Raw genomic sequence first — 21,119 nt, 5'->3', positions numbered from 1 at the left:
GATAAGTGAGTAGAGCCGTTGCTTGGTAATCATGAGGTTCATGGATCGAATCCGGTCCAGGTCAGTTGAAAGTTTTTTTCATTCTTTGTTTCCCATATCTTAAGATGTCTCTCCTCCTCCGTAATCATCTGATGCTCTCAACTGAGTTCTCCACTTGAATTCAACAGTTGGTAGTGGGATGCTCTCAGATTCGGGTGAGCTTTTACATGTCTACTTACAAAATAAACATTTTAGACAAAATATGGATGCTATCGAATCATTTTATCTCAAATTCTAAATTTGCACACGTGTCTGTATCTCTCTTTCATAATATTTGCATCTCTCATTCTCTAATGTCGTCAGCTACGATATAAGATGACTTGGGAGCAAAACTTCAAATCTTAAAAGCGCTATACCAATGCAGTCACTCTCACTAAGCTTGGAAGAGTATATGTTTTCATACTGAAGGAGGGGAGCATTCGCTCTTCCTACCCTCCTGAAGTGACAGAAGGTTCTGCAGGGTCATTTCAGATCAAACGACTGAAAGAGTGTTCATTCCAACAGCAACACGATTGGGCTTTCATTCTTTGTTGCACTTTATCTTCATGAATAGGACACATATCAAGTAATGTTTGCCATAAGAACTACTCGTCTAAAATTCATATTGTTTTGGAAAAATGCTATAGACGGTAGTGAGAATTTCACACAAGTATACGGGAATTTTTATGCCTGGAGGTTATGCCACCCCCTTTCCTTTAAAGCTAATTCAGTTGTATTACTTCTTGGCAAATGCTTAGGACTTAACTGGTGGTGCACTCCTGGCGTAAATCTCCATACGGGTGTACAGTCCGCGGCTTAGAAATTGTTACAAAAATTCTAAGTCCAAATTATTAACAAACTCTTGCCCCGTTTTCTTATGCAATCCAGTAATACATATCTCGATCGATTACTTATTTCTTGTCCTCAATCCAACTCCCTCCCTCCTCCACCTCTCCTTGTCTACAGCAGCGTGTGCGACGTAATACACTCTTTCCATTCAGACTGAAAAAAACAGGAATCAAGTTTACAATGTTATAGCTCTAAAATAGCCTTTTTCATTCGTTTGTTCTGAAATATCATTTAAAAGCCTATTTTAAAAAAAAACAAAGTCACACAATCTTCCAAAGCTTCATTAATACTTTTAATTTCATTCTTTCCTTCTTTAAAAACTGCAAGCTAGTAAGATACTCCCTAAGAAATCTATGGAAATTGCCAATAACGGCAGTAAGGTTTGTGCTTCCTAAAGTCTGTAATGCACGCACAGAGCTCCAGAATATCTACTGACAGAAATGAGTGTTATTCAATGATTCATTTCATTTCTTTTCAGTAATTGCAAGCAAATGTTCCAAAAGCGTCATTTGGGCAGGACAGGAAGGTGTAATTTCCCCTCCCTAGAGCTTCATAAATACATATTTTTTGAGCAAACGTATAGTAATACAGCAATAAAAAGGTGAAATTTTTTTGGCGACGGGGACTCTCCCCCTTCCCGAATAAAATCTAAAATGACACTTTTTTTAGCAACAAACTTATAGAGTTACGATAGGACATTGCTAGAGAGCTTACATTTGGTTTCAAGAGTCGAAGGTTTGATTTCAAGCCATATGAGTTCCTGGTCGACATTGAGAGAGACAGACAGAGAGAGAGAGATTGAAATATGGAGACAGAGAGGAATGATTTATATACACAGATTTAGAACAGGGGAAAAATGATCGGACAGCATTCGTATTATGAAGAAAATTGTGATTTTGTGATACAGAAGAAGGCAAGGTTTCGAACTGCGAGGATCATATTAGGCAGTTGTCGAATTAAGGTGGAGAACACTTTTGAGAGCATCAGATGATTAGGAATGGAGAGAAAGAGAACTGAGGAATTAAGAATTTTAAAAATCTGAAGCTTCCGAGACGGGTTTTGAACCGCGAACCTTGTAGTTATAGAATCATGACTTTATCCACTCTGCTACGGAGAACTCTGTATTCGTGCACATACGTTTTCTTTAGCTGCGTTGAAAGCTAACTTAATGAAATATTCCAAAAGCTGACTTGGTGCATGCGCCGTTCTGATAGGATATAAACCTCTTGTAACTTAGTTACAATGTGCATAATGAACTCCTCCTTGTTCAGAACACTTTTTAGGGCAGTAAAATTTGTTCCTACTGTGTTAATTAGGTTAAAGTTTATAGAACCATCTGATAAAGTAGTGCCAAACCCTGTGCGTCATTGTCTATTAGGTGAATGGTTAATGTAAGTTACTCCTACTTGTATGGTCCGAGCTTCGAATAAAGACCATTCTTATTGATTATTTTCTTTGAGCTACGCTCATACTGTGCATTCCACAAATTCAATTTTGAAGTGTCGTAGTCACAGCTAGTTTAATTCGAAATTATTTTCAATTATGATATTTGTTATTACATGCGTTTCTTTAACTTGCGATGGTTCAAACTTGATATTAAAACTTACAACCTTAATGTAACTCATTTCCCTACGGCATATCATCATGAATGTTTGCACAACGACGACAGTCAGGCGTTAATACAAAATTCAGTTCTTACAGGCCTAAAATTTGAAAAATCTTACTTAAACGTAGGGATTTCGCACAAGGGTTTCCGTACCTTCAAGATGCACCTCTGCAACTACCCACATTTTAAACAAAAGCTTTCCACTAACGTTTCATGTAGAAAGTGTTCTACTGTATGTTTTAAGAAAAATAACTGTAATAGAAATAACTGAATATCACTCAACAGTAAGACATATAATATACTAATTTTTAAGATATGCAGAGGTAAGTATAAAAGCTTTGCTGGAGCTATAGACTGTGAGATCTACTGAAAAGATTTATCACGTTCTTGCAGCAACAACTTTATGTTTTCGAACAGTAATAAAGAACAAGATTGATTGAAAGGTTACCTCAGAATGAATTAGCTAAAGATCTAATGTTATATAACTCTCATTGATAGTAATGTTCTGTATTTCTTTAGACACCTATTCTTTTATAACTTACCTATGGTGTATAGGGTCCTTGGTTCGATCCCCGCTAGCGCCGAATGAACTTTATTATGGACAAACACTGTGTGCATGAGTTTTCTCGAGTTTTTCATCCCCTTTCTCCATTCCACGAGTTCATTCATTTCTCAGCATCAATGTCACCATTAGCGTAATCGCTATAAACGTGGGACGTAAAACTTAAATATTTAATTTCATTTTTCTTTTGTAACTGTATCTCACTTTTCCTGTGACGAGAGCAACATCTAAGCGAGCATTCAGTGAATTAAATCACTAAAACCTATATTCATAGCGCAATTGTGCGGATGAAGTTAAGCCCTTTGGCAATTTTTACCATGGAAAGCAAAAAAGGCAATACATTGATATCGAAAAAGTAGCTAACGAATTCCTCTCCGAAAAAGATAACCTGTACACTTATTTTTCAAATGGTAATTTATAATTATACTTGCGTTCGTTGAAATTTCTCCATAGTTATGGGGGCGAGACACTGAAACCACCCCTACTAAGAGGTGAAGATGACATGTAAAAGACGTCAAATACGAACGATATTAATGTCGAATTCATGTGCAAAGATGAATAGTGACACTGTGGATGCTGTGTAAGTCCAAATCAAGCCTTGGTTGGCATAGAGTTGACAATGGGAGAGTGACAGGCAAAAAGAATCGAAAATATCCTATATTTGTGTCGAATGGATAGTTTTCGGAATCACTGAAATAAAACGTGATATTTCAGATGTGGATATGTGCAAGGTTGACCGTATTGGCATGAGGTCATAGGGGGAACCAGTGAAGAATTCAGAACTGTTCCATTTTAGTGCATTCCAATACACTCCGGGTGAAAAGTGATAATGCACAAATACTGATATCACACTCGGAATTATCGGAGATATAACTTCTGGGGAAACATTACTAACTGCTCGCACTCTAAAATTTTCATTGCTGTGCAGGGGCGTAGACAAAGTTTTTGAGGGTCTGTTTTACTAAAATGTCTATCATCATCTCTAAAATTAGATATAATTTACAGAAAAGTAGTGATTTCGTGGGGTAGGAGCTCTGGATTGTCAAGGCCTGCATTCTGTGTATGTCGCTGCTGCTCTGAATTGTCATAAGCTCCTCTTCAAATGTAAGACGTAAAATGTAATTAAGAAACGTATAACATAGAATACAACATATATAGAAAATGTGTTATTATAAATAAGAAATACAGTAGAAAATAATTATAAAACATAATGTTGAAGGACAAGCTTTTTAAAAAACAATCATACTTGAATGTAAAATATACTTTTAAAACAATTTTCCATTTATGCAATTCTACAAACAAGTGAGAAATGCCATCTGGTAGCCACTGTTCATCTCTTCGAATCAGAAATTATGAATTTGACACCAAAATTTTTCGTATTCTATTACTTTTTTTTACTTATAAGCCTTTTCCCTCCCTCGAATGGTTTAAGTGTCTTAGCCCCCGCATAACATTGTTGTGATGGTAATTAATACGTATAGTAAATTCGTTTGAAATTCCTCCAAGAGTCAATGTTGCACTGTACGTCTTTTTCTGAGTCAAACTCTCTAAATATATATACATACATTACAGTAAGAACTAAATTTTGTATTAACGCCTGACTGTCGTCGTTGTGCAAACATTCATGATGATATGCCGTAGGGAAATGAGTTGCATTAAAGTTGTAAGTTTTAATATCAAGTTTGAAACATCGCAAGTTAAAGAAACGCATGTAATAACAAATATCATATTTGAAAATAATTTCGAATTAAACTATCTTTGACTACGTCACTTCAAAATTGAATTTGTTGAAGCACAGTATGAGCGTAGCTCAAAGAAAATAATCCATAAGAATGGTCTTCATTCGAAGCTCGGACCATACATGTAGGAGTAACTTACATTAAGCATTCACTTAACAGACAATGACGCATAGGGTTTGCCACTACTTTATCAGATGGTTCTATCAAATGTAACCTAATTAACACAATAGTAACAAATTTTATTACCCTAAAAAGTGTTCTGAACAAGGAGAAGTTCATTATGCACATTGTAACTAAGTTACAAGAGGTTTATATCCTATCAGAACGGCGCATCCACCAAGTCAGCTTTTGGAGTATTCCATTAAGTTAGCTTTCAACGTAGCTGAAGGAAGCGTATGTGGGTGAGTGCAGAGTTCTCCGTAGCAGAATGGATAAAGTCGAGGTTCGATAACTACAACGTTCGCGAATCGAAACCCATCTCGGAAGCTTCAGATGTCTAAAATTCTTAATTCTTCAGTTCTCAAGATCTTTTTCTCCATTCATAATCATCTGATGCTCTCAAAAGTGTTCCTCACCTTAATTCGACAACTGCCTAATGTGATCCTCGCAGTTCGAAACCTTTCCCTCTTCTGTATCACAAAATCACAATTTTCGTCATAATACGAATGCTGTCCGATCATTTTTCCCTGTTGTAAATCTGTGTATATAAATCATTCCTCTCTGTCTCCATATTTCAATCTCTCTCTCTCTGTCTGTTTCTCTCAATGTCGCCCAGGAACTCATGGCTTGAGATCAAAACTTCGACTCTTGAAACCAAATGTAAGCTCTCTAGCAATGTGCTATTGTAACTCTATAAGTTTGTTGCTAAAAAAAGTGTCATTTTAGATTTTATTCGGGGAGGGGGAGAGTCTCCGCCAACAAAAAATTTCACTTTTTTATTAGTGTATTACTATACATTTGCTCAAACAATATGTATTTATGAAGCTCAAGGGAAGGAAAATTACACCGTCCTGTCCTGCCCAAATGACGCTCTTGGAACATTTGCTTGCAATTACTGAAAAGAAATAAAATGAATCATTGAATAACACTCATTTCTGTCAGTAGATACTCTCGAGCTTTGTGCGTGCATTATAGACTTTAGAAAGCACAAACCTTATTGCCGTTATTGGCAATTTCCATAGATTTCTTAGGGAGCATCATACTAGCTTGCAGTCTTTAAAGAATGAAAGAATGAAACTAAATTTATTAATGAAGCTATGAGAAGATTGTATGACTTTTTTTTTAAAAAAAAAAATAGCCTCTTTAAAGATATTTCAGAACAAACGAATGAAAAAGGCTATTTTAGAGCTATAACATTGTAAACTTGATTCCTATTTTTTTTTTCGTCTGAATGGAAAGAGTTCATTACGTCACACACACTGCTTTAGACAAGGAGAGGTGGAGGAGGGACGAGTTGGATTGAAGACAAGAAATAACTAATCGATCGAGACATGTACTTCTGGATTTCATAAGAAAACGGGGCAAGAGTTTGTTAATAATTTGGACTTAGAATTTTGTAACAATTTCTAAACCGCGGACTGTACCATCCAGAAATGTCCCTTACTGTACAACACAATACACGATATAAACTGGTACCCATATACGGAATAAAGAAAGATTTGTGTTTGATACCAATAGCACAATTCAGTGTGTACTAACATAAACTGATAAGTGTTCTCACAGTAATTTTCAATATCGTACCAATTTGATCATGTTTGATGCCTTAGGAAGGTTACCAAATTTTCCAGATGCAACTTCTTCTCTTAGAACGTTATGAAGATAAGTGACATAATTTTTTTCAACACCACTCATTTCATTTTCAATAATATTTCTGCAAAGTTTGGGCTCCTAGAAAAGCAAAGATCATACAAGAGTTATAAAGTTGTTGTATCTTACATGACACTTACATGTATATGTATATATATATATATATATATATATATATATATATATATATATATATATATATATATATATATATATATATATATATTTGGTCCAGGAATTAATTCGTGCGGTTTTTAATAAAAATTGAAGCTTTATTTCAAAAACAAAGTAAATAAATATGTTAACAAAAATATTGTCCATCGCTAGCCACTACTTTCTCCCATCTTTCAGGCAATTTACGGATTCCGTGTCGAAAGAATTCCTCATCTTTTGACGCAATCTAATCAAAGATCCATTTTTCGATATTTTCTGAAGAAGTGAACCGCTGTCCAATCAAATCGTTATTCATGCAATCGATCAAGTAGTAGTCAGACGGAGCAGTGTCTGGTGAATATCGCGGGTGGAGTAACACTTTCCATCCGACATTTTCCAAATAGGTTTTGACCGGTTTTGCGACATGTGGTCGAGCGTTATCATCTTGATAAATAAGTTTATTATGCCTGTTAATCCATTCTGGTCGTTTTCAGGCCAGAGCTTGCTTCAAACGCATTAATTGTTGTCGATAGCGGTGTCCATTAATAGTTTCACCAAGTTTCAGAAGTTCATAGTACACCACACGTTTCAAATCCCACCATATATACAGCATAACCTTTGCACAATGAATATCTCGTTTCGGTTGTGAAGGACCTGGTTCACCTTGCTTCACCCAGGCCTTTTTTTGTTTAGGATTCTAGTAATGAATCCACTTCTCATCATCAGTTACAATTCGATGCAAAAATCCCTTCCTTTTCTGTCTTTGAAGCAGCAATTCGCAAACGGTTTTTCTTCTTTCAATGTCTTTCTTTTCAATTCATGTGAAACCCAATAAGACATCTTTTGAATCATTCCTATGGCTTTGAGACGTTTGGAAACTGTTGTTTGCTCAACTCCAAATGCTTCTGCTAGTTCGTCTTGCGTTTGACACGAATCCTGATCAAGCAATGCTCTCAATTCTTCATCTTCAAATTCTTTTGGCTGTCCAAATTGCTTTTGGTCTTCCAAGCTGAAATCACCACCTTTAAACCGTGCAAACCACTTCTGACACGTTCGCTCAGCTAGAGCATGGTCACCAAACACTTCCACTAAAATATGATGACTTGCGGTAGCACTTTTCTTCATGTTAAAGCAATGAAGAATAACTCCCCGCAAAAACACTTTATCAGGCACAAAATGCGCCATTTTCAGTTGAAGAAAAAATGTTGTTTCCGCTTCAAGCAACTGACATATACTAAACAAGATGCTCAATGACAGTAGTTTTCAACGCATGTTTGGATCAACGAAACTATGGGACAATAAGCTAGTTACGCCATCTTTTGTAAAACCGCACGAATTAATTCCTAGACCAAATATATATATATATATATATATATATATATATATATATATATATATATATACACATTCTGTTAAAGCGCTCTAGCATTCTTTTACAGCGATGAGTAACATCATTTATATAAAAGCATTAACATAAACATTGACTCTAAGTATTATCAAGTGAGAAATAATATTTTATTTAGTGTGCAACACTAATGATAAAAACATTTGAACTACGATACTTTAAAAGCGAGACTTAACTAAGTAGTTCCTAAAACAGTAGATCTTCCCCATTTCATAAATATCGATATTCCTTAAATCGAATTGTGTTTTAGTACAAATTCCTGCATATAAATTTTGAAATACTCTATGTAGGGTAACTGAGACGAATTCGGAATATTGGAAATAATGCATTGATCTTCAACAAGAAAAACATAAATAAATTCTACCTCAACTATCTAGGACCTTACAGTAAAATATTCACCAACTGAATTTTCGATATGAGAAATCAGCTACAATTTAATGCTTTTTTTACAATAGGTAAAATGGCGATATTGTAAGCATCTGAACATAATATCGCCAATTAAAAAGCTTAGAATTTACAGAGTGGATACACACATTTGATTGCAATGGATACATGTTAGGTTTCCAATCTAATATTAGAAGAACATAATTGGAAACACAATAAACAAGTACGCAGCAAATAATAACATACAATGAAACATTAATTTTAAAAAATACATTCATAAAATATTAAAAGAATGGACTTACCCAGTGGGTTCACATAAGGCAGATGTATTCTAAAAACTCATCGTCCAACAGTGCACAGTGGTCTTGACACTCCTGATAGTCCAGCTACTGACACAGTGTTCACTGTCCCATAGTGTGACTTCACTGTCCCATAGTGTTCATGAAACTATATCTTGCATTGCACACATTGCAATCTAGGATTTTTCTCTTTTTGCTGGTATTAAAACTCCCCATAGCCACCGCAAAAATTGTCTTTCTGATGGCTCTTTTTTTCTAATATGCTGACTAACACACAACTTCGGTTGATGATAATCGTCTTCGAGTTGTCTGGATTGTCCAGCTATATTTAATACCTTCTTCTCGATTATCTTTGAACTTTGGCCTTTGGAAGCTCCATCAAATTCTGGCAACAATTCATGTCTCAGAACAACTGCTTTGCTGTTAACTGATTTTGTGCCAACTTTTTGGACTTTTTAATTTTTGGTGTTGACAAAATCTTAGTCATGATCCTTTGGGATGAGAATTTATCCTCGGAACTTTGTAGTGATTCATGGAAATCTCTCGGAGTTGGAAGTGTACATTTCTCTGAAGTGGAATCATTAAGTTCATGATTAGCTATAGGCTTGGGGACAACCGATCTTTTTTGAAGATTAAGCTAGGAGCAAAGGCAGTTTCTGGAAGCATGTTTGGATCATAGAGACTGATTCCTGATGCTCTAAAGCCTGAAATACCGTTTTCAGGAGTTGCAGCTCTGTACCATGCTCGAGCAAAAAGTCTAGGAAACTCTTGCTTGCTTAATCATTTCCCAGGATATATTCGTCGAAACGTGCCTGTGGCTTCATTTCTGGCTACTTCGATCGATTTGAAACAGCTCACATCAAGTGGTTGCTATTCGATGCTATAATACGAGAGAAGATAGGACATCACAATATCAAACTTGACAGCCAGATGCATCCAGGTGACTGCGATGTCCGTTGGCGATATTGCTAACAAGAGTATATGGTGGCATTGTATGCATTATGTTATTTTAGTTATTCGCTACTAAATTTCTACTAATGAAAGGAAATGCATTATCTTTATCATCTGCAATGAGCTAAAGACCTACGGGGTTGAAAAATATATTAGAGAATATGTCTAAAAAGCAAAGAGAATAGGAGGGGACTTACAAAAAGTTTCTTGAAAATTGACGGTGCTTTTGTGGCTTCAAAGCACACAACATGTCTTCTTCCATAAGGCCTCAGGCGAACTAAAGGAACTAGAATTTCCCGAAAACGCCTCAGCACGTACCAGCAGACAACCAACAAACATACACAGAAGAAAATAGCTCTTCAACTGAGTAGGTAACTTCTCAAATTAAAATTTTCCGTATCAGTGGCGATATTGTCGACATGGAGATATTCGCCTCAGTTACCCTAAAGTTTGAAATTCAAATTCTTCAATACTTGAATGAAGCATTTATTTAAAAGCAAAACGAGTTTGCGAATCAAACAGTCATTACTCTAATTCATAACATCAAATTGATGTGCCTCTGCGACTAACGTACGCGCATTTCTGGTTATCGGGCTGGGTCATTCCACGCCAAATCATCACAGCTCCCAACCCGCTAGCTCACAGCCTATTTACATGAAAGTCGGTGAAAAGTGAAAATACATGAAGTTATATACACACGTAAAATTTTATCCGTCACTGATGTACGATGTCCATACAGCAGTGTTGCCAACTTGAGAGAAAATGCAAAATTTGACCTCGGGTGCTCTGCAAAAATAAATCATAACTTCGCTTCTAATTGAGTTAGAAACTTCATATTGGTCTTATTTTGAAGCTAAAGGGGCATATAATCTATTAAAAAAGTTACAGTTCAAAATATTGTATTTTTGTTTTCAAGGTCAAAAGGCGTAACCTTTGACCTTGAATATCTCAGAAAATATATCTTGATTTTCATTGTAGAAAAAATATAATTAACAGTAAAATAACATCTCTTTTTGGTATAAATTTCATTTTGGGAAGGCTATGGGAACAGGAGTAAAAAAATTCCTGAAAACATAATACTACAGATTAAATTGAATACCTTAACATTTATGTATGGAACGTATCTAATAGAAGGATGAAATGTAATGCTGTATACAACACGCAATGAAACTTATCAGCAAAAAACAAGTTAGTGCCTCCTCCTCTGTAGTGCTTCTTCTTTGAGTGTCCACAGCAGTTAATGTGTAAGTTCGCCCAGTTGCAGTACGTGGATCAACCTTAATGAGAACTTGTTCACTTGGAATGTTCAATATGTCTGGATGGGGAGGATACACATGTGATGGTGACGGCCTTTTGGGATGTAGGACTTTGATAAAAACTTCTTGTGATGTTACATCTACATTCATGACACAACCTAACCACCAGGCATCATGATAGATACAAGTCACAGAACCTTTAATTTCCTCCAACGGCAATGTTTCATGTGGGCTTTTTGTTTCCTGCACAGCACTGGTTGTGTCTGTTGAAAACCTCTTTATTACTAATTCATTCCTTGTTCCTGGGATGAAAGCATGAAATGCGTGAGTTCCAGGTATTGGTCTTGCTTCTTCATGCCGACTGTGAACCATCCGCCCATTTATCAGGATTTCATTTTGATACACATATACAAAGTTCATATTCTTGATATTTTCTTTTGTCCACTCGAACAGTTGTCGTGGAGTCATAGCTTGATCAATATAGATACGTTGCAAACTTGTCCTAGCGGATAGTCTCTTGACAGTTCTACCTAGATCGTCACATGAATTCTTGCCATGCGATGTGGCAAAGAAGTGTCACTCCGCTGGAATCCCAAAGTCAAATTTGTGGTGTACCAGGTTTGAAAAGTTTTTTTTTTTTTTTTTTTTTTTTTTTTTTTGTATTGGCCTGCACACCCATCTGAGAAATAATATGTCTTAGTTACATGTTGAATATTCTGTTTTAGAAATTGAATGAGATGCTTTTGAAACGCATGTACAGCTATTGTAGTGTGTTGCAAACAATCTGAAATAACTACTACATTTTGTACATGCCAATTTCCCTGCAGGCATTTCTCTGTAATAAATGGCAAATGGATATATTGTTGCTTGGGCGTTGTTCCAGTGGAAACCCTGCACCTCTTGTAGTATGAACGAATAATTTTCAGCAAAATCACACAACACAATAATTTCACCCACCTGTATGTTATCTTTTAGGCTTTTTAAGTATGATGATTGCTGTGCAGGAATGAAAGAGTGTTTGTTATTGTATCAACTTAAAAATAAATAAGTCTATGAATTCGTCCGTGGTCTTGACAAATGTCTCAAGTGTGCATATTTGTATATTTGTGATGTAATCCACTGCTTGCAGGTAACATTTCAGTGGCATTGTCTTCTAGTACGTTTTCCAATATTGTCTTTACATTATTTTATCCTACACAGTCACTACATTGCTGGACCCAAGACTGTACATTGGTTGGATTGCACATCATGTTTGCCAAATAGTTGTGGTACGTGGATAAATTAATATCATGGTCTTCCATTAGCTTGTCTAATTTACACCCGTCCATTAATAACTTAACATTTTGATGTAAAGCACACACATATACAGTGTGCGTACCACTTGCTCCCACAACAACACAATGTTTAGGCCGCAGAGAAGCAAATTTGGAAAAACTAATCTTCACACCAGGATACGACTGTTTGAAATGAACATACACTTCTGCAAGGTTGTTTAACATTAGCCTTTTTTGTATGTGTCCTTTTGTACCACCCATTCTAAGACTCACAAAGTCTTTCTTACCTGGCATAATTCTGCTGACATCATTGCAGTAGAAGTTCTTCACAGTGTCAGCAACATCTGGATCCAAACTCCTCCCTGGTTTGGGATTTGGTGTAGACAAAATCCCATGTTCTTTTACTAATTGCTTAGCTTTACGTATCATGTAGTTACTTGCACTAGGAAATTCATGCTCTATTTTTCTGATACTCCACTCTTTCGGAAGAATGGTCAAAATTGTCAATTTCTCACTCTTATCACTGGTTTTTTCGAACTTTTCTTTTAATTGTTGCAGCATGGCATCACAACCGTTGTCATCAGACACGGAATCTTCAGCTGGTATGTGAAATATCTTTCTCTTTTACAACTTTCGCAATTTTCGTAGCGTTTTTTGGCAGTATGACTCTTCCCTCGTTCTCTTCTTCTTGATGGGTGATGCACCCATACTACTCAAACTTTCATTTAATGACCGCATAGCAGATTCAGTCCTGTATGTGTTCACATCGATATCACTTTCTTCATCAACTGATGTGCTCGGTTCTTCCTCATCAGTTCTTTTAATTTTCTTCCTACAGTTGTCACAAATCATTTATTCACTATCACATGTGGTAGTTTTTCTATCATCCATGGTAGCACCTTCCATAATTACTTTCTACTGCTCTTGTGCCCTTTCAAATCAAATGGGTTGCAGCACTGTGTCTGTATGTACTTTTCCATTTTCATGCACTTTTTCGAACTATCACTCCTTACGGAAGCACTAGTCGTTTAAACAGTTTTGCCCTCTACAGAAAATTGAGCAGGACTGAGCTTGCTTCGCAGACTAGCAGTGCACCAAGAGAATGATAAAGAGAGTGTGTCAAGTTGTGTTATGCATGTTTGGTGTAATTATAGTCTACTATTGTGTCATTTCACATGCCAAAACATAGCAAAAAGAATGCTACACTTATACTTTCTATTTGTTTTTACTCCTGTTCCCATAGCCTTCCCAAAATGAAATTTGAACCAAAAAGAGATGGTATTTTACTGTTAATTAAATTTTTTCTACATTGAAAATCAAGATAAATTTTCTGAGATATTCAAGGTCAAAGGTTACGCCTTTTGACCTTGGAAACAAAAATACAATATTTTGAACTGTAACTATTTTTAGTAGATACTATGCCCCTTTAGCTTGAAAATAAGACCAATATGAAGTTTCTACCTCAATTAGAAGCAAAGTTATGATTTATTTTTGCAGAGCACCCGAGGTCAAATTTTGCATTTTTATCAAGTTGGCAACACTGCTGTATGGACATCGTACATCAGTGAGGGGTAAAATTTTACGTGTGTGTATAACTTCATGTATTTTCACTTTTTACTGACTTTCATGTCAATCGGAGATGGTCGGGTTGAAAAGTACACTTTTTTTGTGATGATTTGGCATGGACTGACCCGGGTATGTTAATAAGCAGAATTACCGGATATCGGGATCTGAAAAACCTATTTTCTGTTAAACTCGCCCTCTTTATTAAGGTAAGATACTGAGATAAGCTGGTGATCCATTTTTTTCATCTCGTGGGGCCCAGGACAGTATACCAATTTCTCCCTAAAATGTGCCGCCTAAGATTAAATTCTGGCTTTTAGTTTATCCAAGGGGAACACCACAACAATGGACTATCTTGTCATTAACCAACATTTTGGAACTCGTGTAGTCGCTCTGCGTTATCTAAATCATTATCATGGCTCTATCGAATGACCCACATATTCTACCGACACAAATCCTTGAGGCTTCTTCTTTCTTGGACGTATCAATTCTTTGGGATTTGATTTGTGGAAAACATCCTGCTACTGTTAATGACCTTAAAATTGATATCACTGAACACGTTTTCCAGTTGTACTTGGAATAAAACTTACTGATAACTTTGAAGATCGAGTGTGGCAGTTTGTGATACGCGTTCCTCATAATTTGAAAACACTATCAATTAGTTGCCTTTTAGATCAACTAAACTACGAAACGATTATAGATAGATAGATAGATAGATAGATAGATAGATAGATAGATAGATAGATAGATAGATAGATAGATATCTTTTATCATTATAAATTTATTTTAAAACAAAGTGTTCGGTCTTCTGAACATTCTTAATAATAATAACAATAATGCTTTACATGTAAAATTACAGTTCCAAAAATAATTAGAATGCAGCCCTTCTTAGGCTTTAACGCAAGATTTTCTTTAAGTTTTAAGATAACAAGACGTACACAATGTCATCATATGTCTCCGGACACCCACCTGAAATCGAAGTTGAAGTTTACTCGTGGACCTCTCTCTTGCAGTGGCACCTAATTCGGGGTTGATCTACCTTTTACCCTTATATATCCTCCACTCTCGTAAGCAAACTTTCGGTCAGGTAACGGAATATTTTCTCGGGAGTAGCAGTCCATTCTTCTCGGAGACCTATTATAATGGCAAACATTGATGGGGGTTTATGGTCTCGGACGAAGCTTTTCAAAGCATCTCACAAATATTAAATTTGGTTTAAATGAAAACTCTAAGTAGGTCAGCTCATTGCCAAAATGTTGGGAAACTGTCATATGCAAGAATGGAGATTATATTAAAGGCCTGTATTGAAGGTATTTTGTACAATAAATTATTTACTTCCATAATATCTTTCAGTATGCAGAACTTTTCAAATAACCCTCGCATGAAGACGGTTCAAATGGATCACTACTAGTTTCTCGGAGCGATACCCTTTAATGCCGGATACATTCTAGAGATCAGAATGCTAGGTTTGGGTTGTGAACACAACTTCACATTTCCACTTCATTATGACATTACAAATAGTTGATCTGGGTATCTGTAGTAAGGATGGAATCTTCCACACCAATTTGCTACACCTGTTCAACAAATCATTGTGTGCTAAGATCACTGTGTCTACAACATAGATAAGCACAGTTCGTAAATGGTATCCCGGTACTTTTGATCGCATAATGTGTTCTCCGAGTTTTTAGAACTTCTAATAGTCTAAAATATCATCCTAACCTTTGTTTGAACTCTTCGCCTACATTTCTTTACTGATGTAATTTCCACTGAAAAAAACTAAAGTGTATAACTGAATAGTTCAGGTAACTTAAACTAGGCATACCTCACGTGGGAAGCATTCTATGTGGGTTAAGTTCCTATCCATGCATGATTTTATTCTGCAGCGTTTATCCACCTTTTGAGCTATTATCAAATTAGAAGTTTCCAATATCTGTAATAATATATAGATAGAAAGATAAAAATATAGATACAGGATGTTTCGGGAGGAAAGCAACAATCTGACAATCTTTGCACCCATGTTCCTCACATCAAAACAAAACAAAAGTTTATTTTGCAAATTGCTGAGAAGGGTCTAGCTTAGGAGATACACGCAGAAGGAAATTTAATGACAATGACGTCAGGTTGGCTATAGATGACCACCACAAATAATCTCAGTGAGCGTGTTTCTTACATCGAAACAACAGAAAAAATTATTTAACACTTGGCTGAGATAAATAAATATTTTTTGTTTCGATGTAAGGAACACGTTAACGGTTTGTTTGTGGATGGTCGCAGCTAATTAATCTGGCGTCATTATCACTAAATTGAATAAAATGTATTGTATCTTCGAAACTAGGCACTTCACAATGAAATGCAAAATGACTTTTTTTTTTTTTTTTTTGCTTTAGTGTAAGTAGTATAACTACTATGTTTATCTGGTTCTTCCACACGATTTTAAGGTAATGCTATCTTAATTTCAAAGAAATTACTCGTAATAGTTATAAGAAAAGGACAGCAATACCTGTTAAGCGACTGGCAACATTGTAAGATAACCGCTGAAACCCCCAAGCGGTTATAGTGTCTAGCTTTCAGTGCTGAGTATGCCGTGCATTGTGTGAAGAATTCATAAATTTATGTTTCGAATTTTGTAAGTTATAGTGATTTCAGTGAACTGTGTTTTCTTTGTTCGTCATGGATAATGAAGTGGAGCAGAGAGTAGCATTCAAGTTTTGTGTAAAACTTGTCAAAAAAAGAAAACGGAGTCCGTGGACATGATTCAAACAGCTTATAACAATGATGCTCTTTCTCGAGAGAACACTCTCTGTAGCGCTGTCGTTTTCGTGAGGGTCAGGAGACGGTTACGGACGACCTTAGACCTGGCCGTTTGGTAACCGTTCTAGCTGACGAAAATGTTGAAAAGGTGCGGGAAAATCTAGTCAGTCCTTCTGGATGATTGCGGAGGACTTGAACATTGGTAAGGATACTGTTCGGAAGGTCGTGAAACAAGATCTACAGAAAAGGAAGATTTGTTCCAGATTTGTGACCCACAACCTGACAGCAGAGCTAAAAGAAGACCGGGTGTTGTCGTGTTAGGAGTGGGTCCAATTGGCAGAAAAGAACCCAGAATGGTTTAAAAAATTATAAATGGCCATGAATCACTTTCCCCACTTTACGCAAACCGTAAAGTATGAATGTCGATGTATCTGAGTATATCTAGCCACATGCGATGCAATCTTAGCTAAGGGATTCGTACCAGCTCACTCAGTCCTTCTAGCATAATACTTTCACATAAATTTCAATAAGTAAATCTGACTTCTAACTACAGAATTGGGAAAAAGTAATGGATTTGAAAAATCATGTATGTAAACGTATTATACTTCATGAAAGAGTTAGCAAAATTACCATTCCTAAACAAGCGTGTATAGTGCCACCAGAACAAAGGTGACAAATATGCAACATTTAACATGCCGCTTCTGATGTGGAGAAAGAGTGGATGAGAACTGGAGTGTCAGAAAATGAAGTAAGTGACAAATGAATATCTCAAAATGATTGTTAATTAAGACAGTTTTGTTGAATTCAATCAGACTTACAGAAAGCTTTGCGCACCCTACTTTATAAGGATTTCTTATATATGAGAACCACTACATAGAATATTAAAAGTGAAACACAAGCAAGAAGAGATATCAGAAGGCAACTTCTGCAATAGATACATTTATCGCTGTGATAACATATGAAAATGTAACGAGATTTTATTGGAATTTCTAGAAATCAATAGCATGTGGTTTCAATATGGGCGTATAGAATGACTGCGACATGATACAGAGGATGAGGCTTGCATATACTTAAGCATTGCAAGCCATGCGTCTGCGACACATTGCTAAAACTTATCACTTGTAGCTGGAGGATATTCCTGGAGTTCAATTGGCTAGAGAGCAGATTAAAGCCCGGCCAAGAAAGTAGTGGAACATCGTATCCTCAGAAAGGGTAGGTCATTGGATGCAACATATACGTTATATTAGATACTAGTTTATTGCAGGACTTATACTAAAGGGACTGGTCATCAATGTAATAGTGGCTGATCAATGGCCAGGAAATGCATATTACCCACCAGCGAGCATGTAATCCAATGACACTTTATACTATAAAGCAGATCCTTGACAGATGTGTTAATGAGAACTTTATTACTATTTCTTGGTCTACATTTCTAATGTCCAGTAGTGTATAAACTAATTATATCACTGAAGTATTGTAATCCTTCATTTTTTGTCGCTATAATTTAAAGTAGTACACGTATTCAATGTTCTACTATAATTCATGGCACACATAGATCTATCGGTTGATCAGTTGGTTATTTTATATATAATTGGGACGTTATTAGCGGAGATATTAATTATTTCTGTCACGATAAGATCAGAGTGTCATTTTCTGTTGCTAGAAATTTAAAATAAAACTTCTAGAAAAACTAAGTTCAAAATAAATGCGTCAAAAGCTTGCCCGGGTTCTGAGGTTCCTAGCTCACTTAGCTTTAGCTTGCCTGCGGTTTCAAAGTACTTAACCATACTCCTTTTGCTTATGTAGACAGTAGAGACTCTACACCACATCTCCTTAGCTTGCTCGATCACTGGTGTTTTCCATTCTTTTGGCTTTCCTGGTCCTTGAGACACTCAATTTACCAGCAAACGGTGCAGCTGCAGTTTTGGTGCACCACATTTTAAAAGGTGTACAGGTAAAATCTCAATACTTTGCATGAAAAGGCATGTTTAAGGAACAAATTTCTGCAGACGACAGAATTAATACAAAGTAATACAGATGTAGTGTATTTAGGTTTACAAGGGTAAGGTTACTAATGAATCATTACAAGTGCTTTACGACGGATAAAATAACTGGGTGCATATGAAAGATGGCTCTATTAGGTGCTATTTTCCACCGGCAGCATATTTCTGAACAGTGTGGAGAATCTGTATTTTATGTTTATAAATGGAGCCCCTTACAAGTGCTAATGAAACTCGTATCACTGCTAAAACTCACTTCTCTAAACGATTTTCGATTGCGCGCGTACCCACGCGCCTGCTCCCTTCGAATACACTCCCATGCTAACCGCGTGGGACCACCAGCTTCGCCCTGCCCAGACTTGGTTAGATAGCATTCGTGCTTTTTAGTAGCCCTAATACAGATTCGTATATATTTTTTGCGCTGTAGCTTTTGTGCTATACATCCGGAAGGCTTATTCATACGTAAATCGTAAAGGAATAGTAATTTTTCAATAATTATCTCTGGTGGCCTCTTGAATTTTGTCTGTGCCATAAGACCTAGTGTAAAAGCACAAACTAATGTGTACTAGGTGGCCACTACAAAGCGCAAATGCCATACAAGCGAGTCAGAGTAGGGCAAAGCTGGCGGATCCACTTGGTAGCTCGGGGGTGCTTCCGAAGGGAGCAGGCGCGTCAGTGATGCTGGGTATACGCGTAAGCGAGGATAGTGAAAAAGAAGTGAATTTTGGCAAATATACGAGTTTCAATAGCACTTATCATGGCTTTGTACCAGTAACGTTCCATTTGTAAACATAAAATACGGTTTTTATATACTACTAAGAAAGAAATACACCGCCGGTGGAAAATAAAATCTAACAGAGTCATCTTTCATATGTACTCACTATTTTATTCACCGTAAAGCACTTATAATGATATTACATTAGCACTTATAATGATATTACCTTACACTTATAAACCTGAAATACAGCTGTATTACATTGTATAAAATTTTATCGCCTGCAGAAATATGTTCCTTGTGAATATATCTTTACATACAAAATATTCAATTTTACTTGTAAATCTTCCAAAATATGGTGCACCAAAACTACACCAGCACCATTTTTACAATCTAATTAAAATTTATGCCTATACATAAAGCTGGATGTTGTTGCTGTAATAGTAATATACAACGTCAAAAAAACTCACCAAAAAATAAAATAATGCCCATACTTGAGCTGCATCTTTCTTACAAAGGAGTATCTTGCATAAGAATATTGTTTCCATAATAAGTCAGTACCAAAATGAAACAATTACTATCTTCTCATGATATTCTCATGCTCTTTAGAATTAGCGCCACAGATCATATAACCCAACGGTCATGTTAGCGCCAAGAACCACGTTCTTCCTTCTTTTCATTAACATCATAAAAGGTGATTATTTACAATGACCTGAGAATTATTCTTCTGTAGTCTCCAGCCTAGAAATGAGTTACATTAAAGTTAAAGGGTAAGGGAAAAAAGAAGGAATGTCACAAAAGTACATTTTCGAGAAAACTGCGTTTTAATATTGAAAAGCTGTACAAAATGAATAGAGTTAGTCAAATCTTTTGCCCCGTGGATATAGTATACATGAAGCTGCATCAGTTCCCGAAGGAGCAGGACGCTCATACTTTTAGGGATTATTAATTTTATTCCTAGGATTTGTTAGGGATTTAGGAATTAGGGATTATACTTTATATCTGCATGTGTAGTGCCCTTGTACTTTATCTATGACTATGTGTGAGGGGGATTTAACGCATATCGCATGTCTAGTGCACATGGATACTTCTTACTATTGCACTACGTAGAAAATTTATGGTATTTCATGTAGAAGTGGTAATAGAACACAGAAGAAACGCAGATCAGGGGGTTCTCATGTATACTATTACCTGTTTTTGTGACCCTAATTGTGCGTCTTGATTCCTCGCATCGACTCAGAATCACGTATATTTCTGTGCACCCAATGTCTGATTTCAATATTTGTGTTTTTATAAAGTGGTTCTACAACTAAAGTTGTTAGCGATAACTATCTCTTCCATTTTATTGTTTTATTGATTAAATTGTTACTCGGCTAAATTATCTGTCTCCAATGAAAGGAATATTTCTTTTGATTAATTAAGAACAGCCAAGCCTGACCCTGTCGTGTGAATTTACATATTTGAGGTCCATTAATTGTGTTAATAATCTTGTTTACATTGTATCAGCTTTGACTTAATTCATTGTTGTGTAATAAGTGCCTAATTCTTAAATTGTCGTCCCACTACAAATATTTATGTCTTTGCACGAGTCCTAGTTGTTTATTATTTTGGTGTCCTAATTAATCTCATTGTTGTTGTGGGCTTCACATTAACTAGTGATCCCCTTTGGAGCCGCCACTGCCCTAATGCGCTGGTATTTACCTGCGGGACACCCGTGATTCAAGGCTCCATTATAGTCTCGTTAAACTCATGGTATGACCTTGTGAATAGTTGGTTTTGTCATTGTCA

General features: G+C 36.2%; 1 protein-coding gene across 1 annotated transcript in view; it reads right to left on the bottom strand.

Annotated features, from left to right (window-relative positions):
- The window catches only part of LOC145680832 (venom allergen 5.01-like), a 112,083-nt gene extending 92,119 nt beyond the window's left edge, over positions 1-19,964 (bottom strand). Inside the window, exons 1-3 of the mRNA XM_081751936.1 lie at positions 19,802-19,964; positions 15,688-15,795; positions 6,515-6,661 (exon numbers count right to left, since the gene is read on the bottom strand). Coding sequence (XP_081608062.1) covers positions 6,515-6,661; positions 15,688-15,795; positions 19,802-19,879 — 333 coding nt within the window. The 5' untranslated portion in view covers positions 19,880-19,964. The remainder of the gene's footprint in view (positions 1-6,514; positions 6,662-15,687; positions 15,796-19,801) is intronic.
- Between the last annotated feature and the right edge of the window lie 1,155 nt (positions 19,965-21,119).

This window comes from Thermobia domestica, chromosome 1 (genome assembly GCF_964235325.1).
Source record: "Thermobia domestica chromosome 1, izTheDome1.hap1.1, whole genome shotgun sequence".
Taxonomy (NCBI): Eukaryota; Metazoa; Arthropoda; class Insecta; order Zygentoma; family Lepismatidae; genus Thermobia; species Thermobia domestica.
The sequence above is the reverse complement of the archived record's forward strand: the minus strand, read 5'-3'. Positions and strand labels throughout refer to the sequence as shown.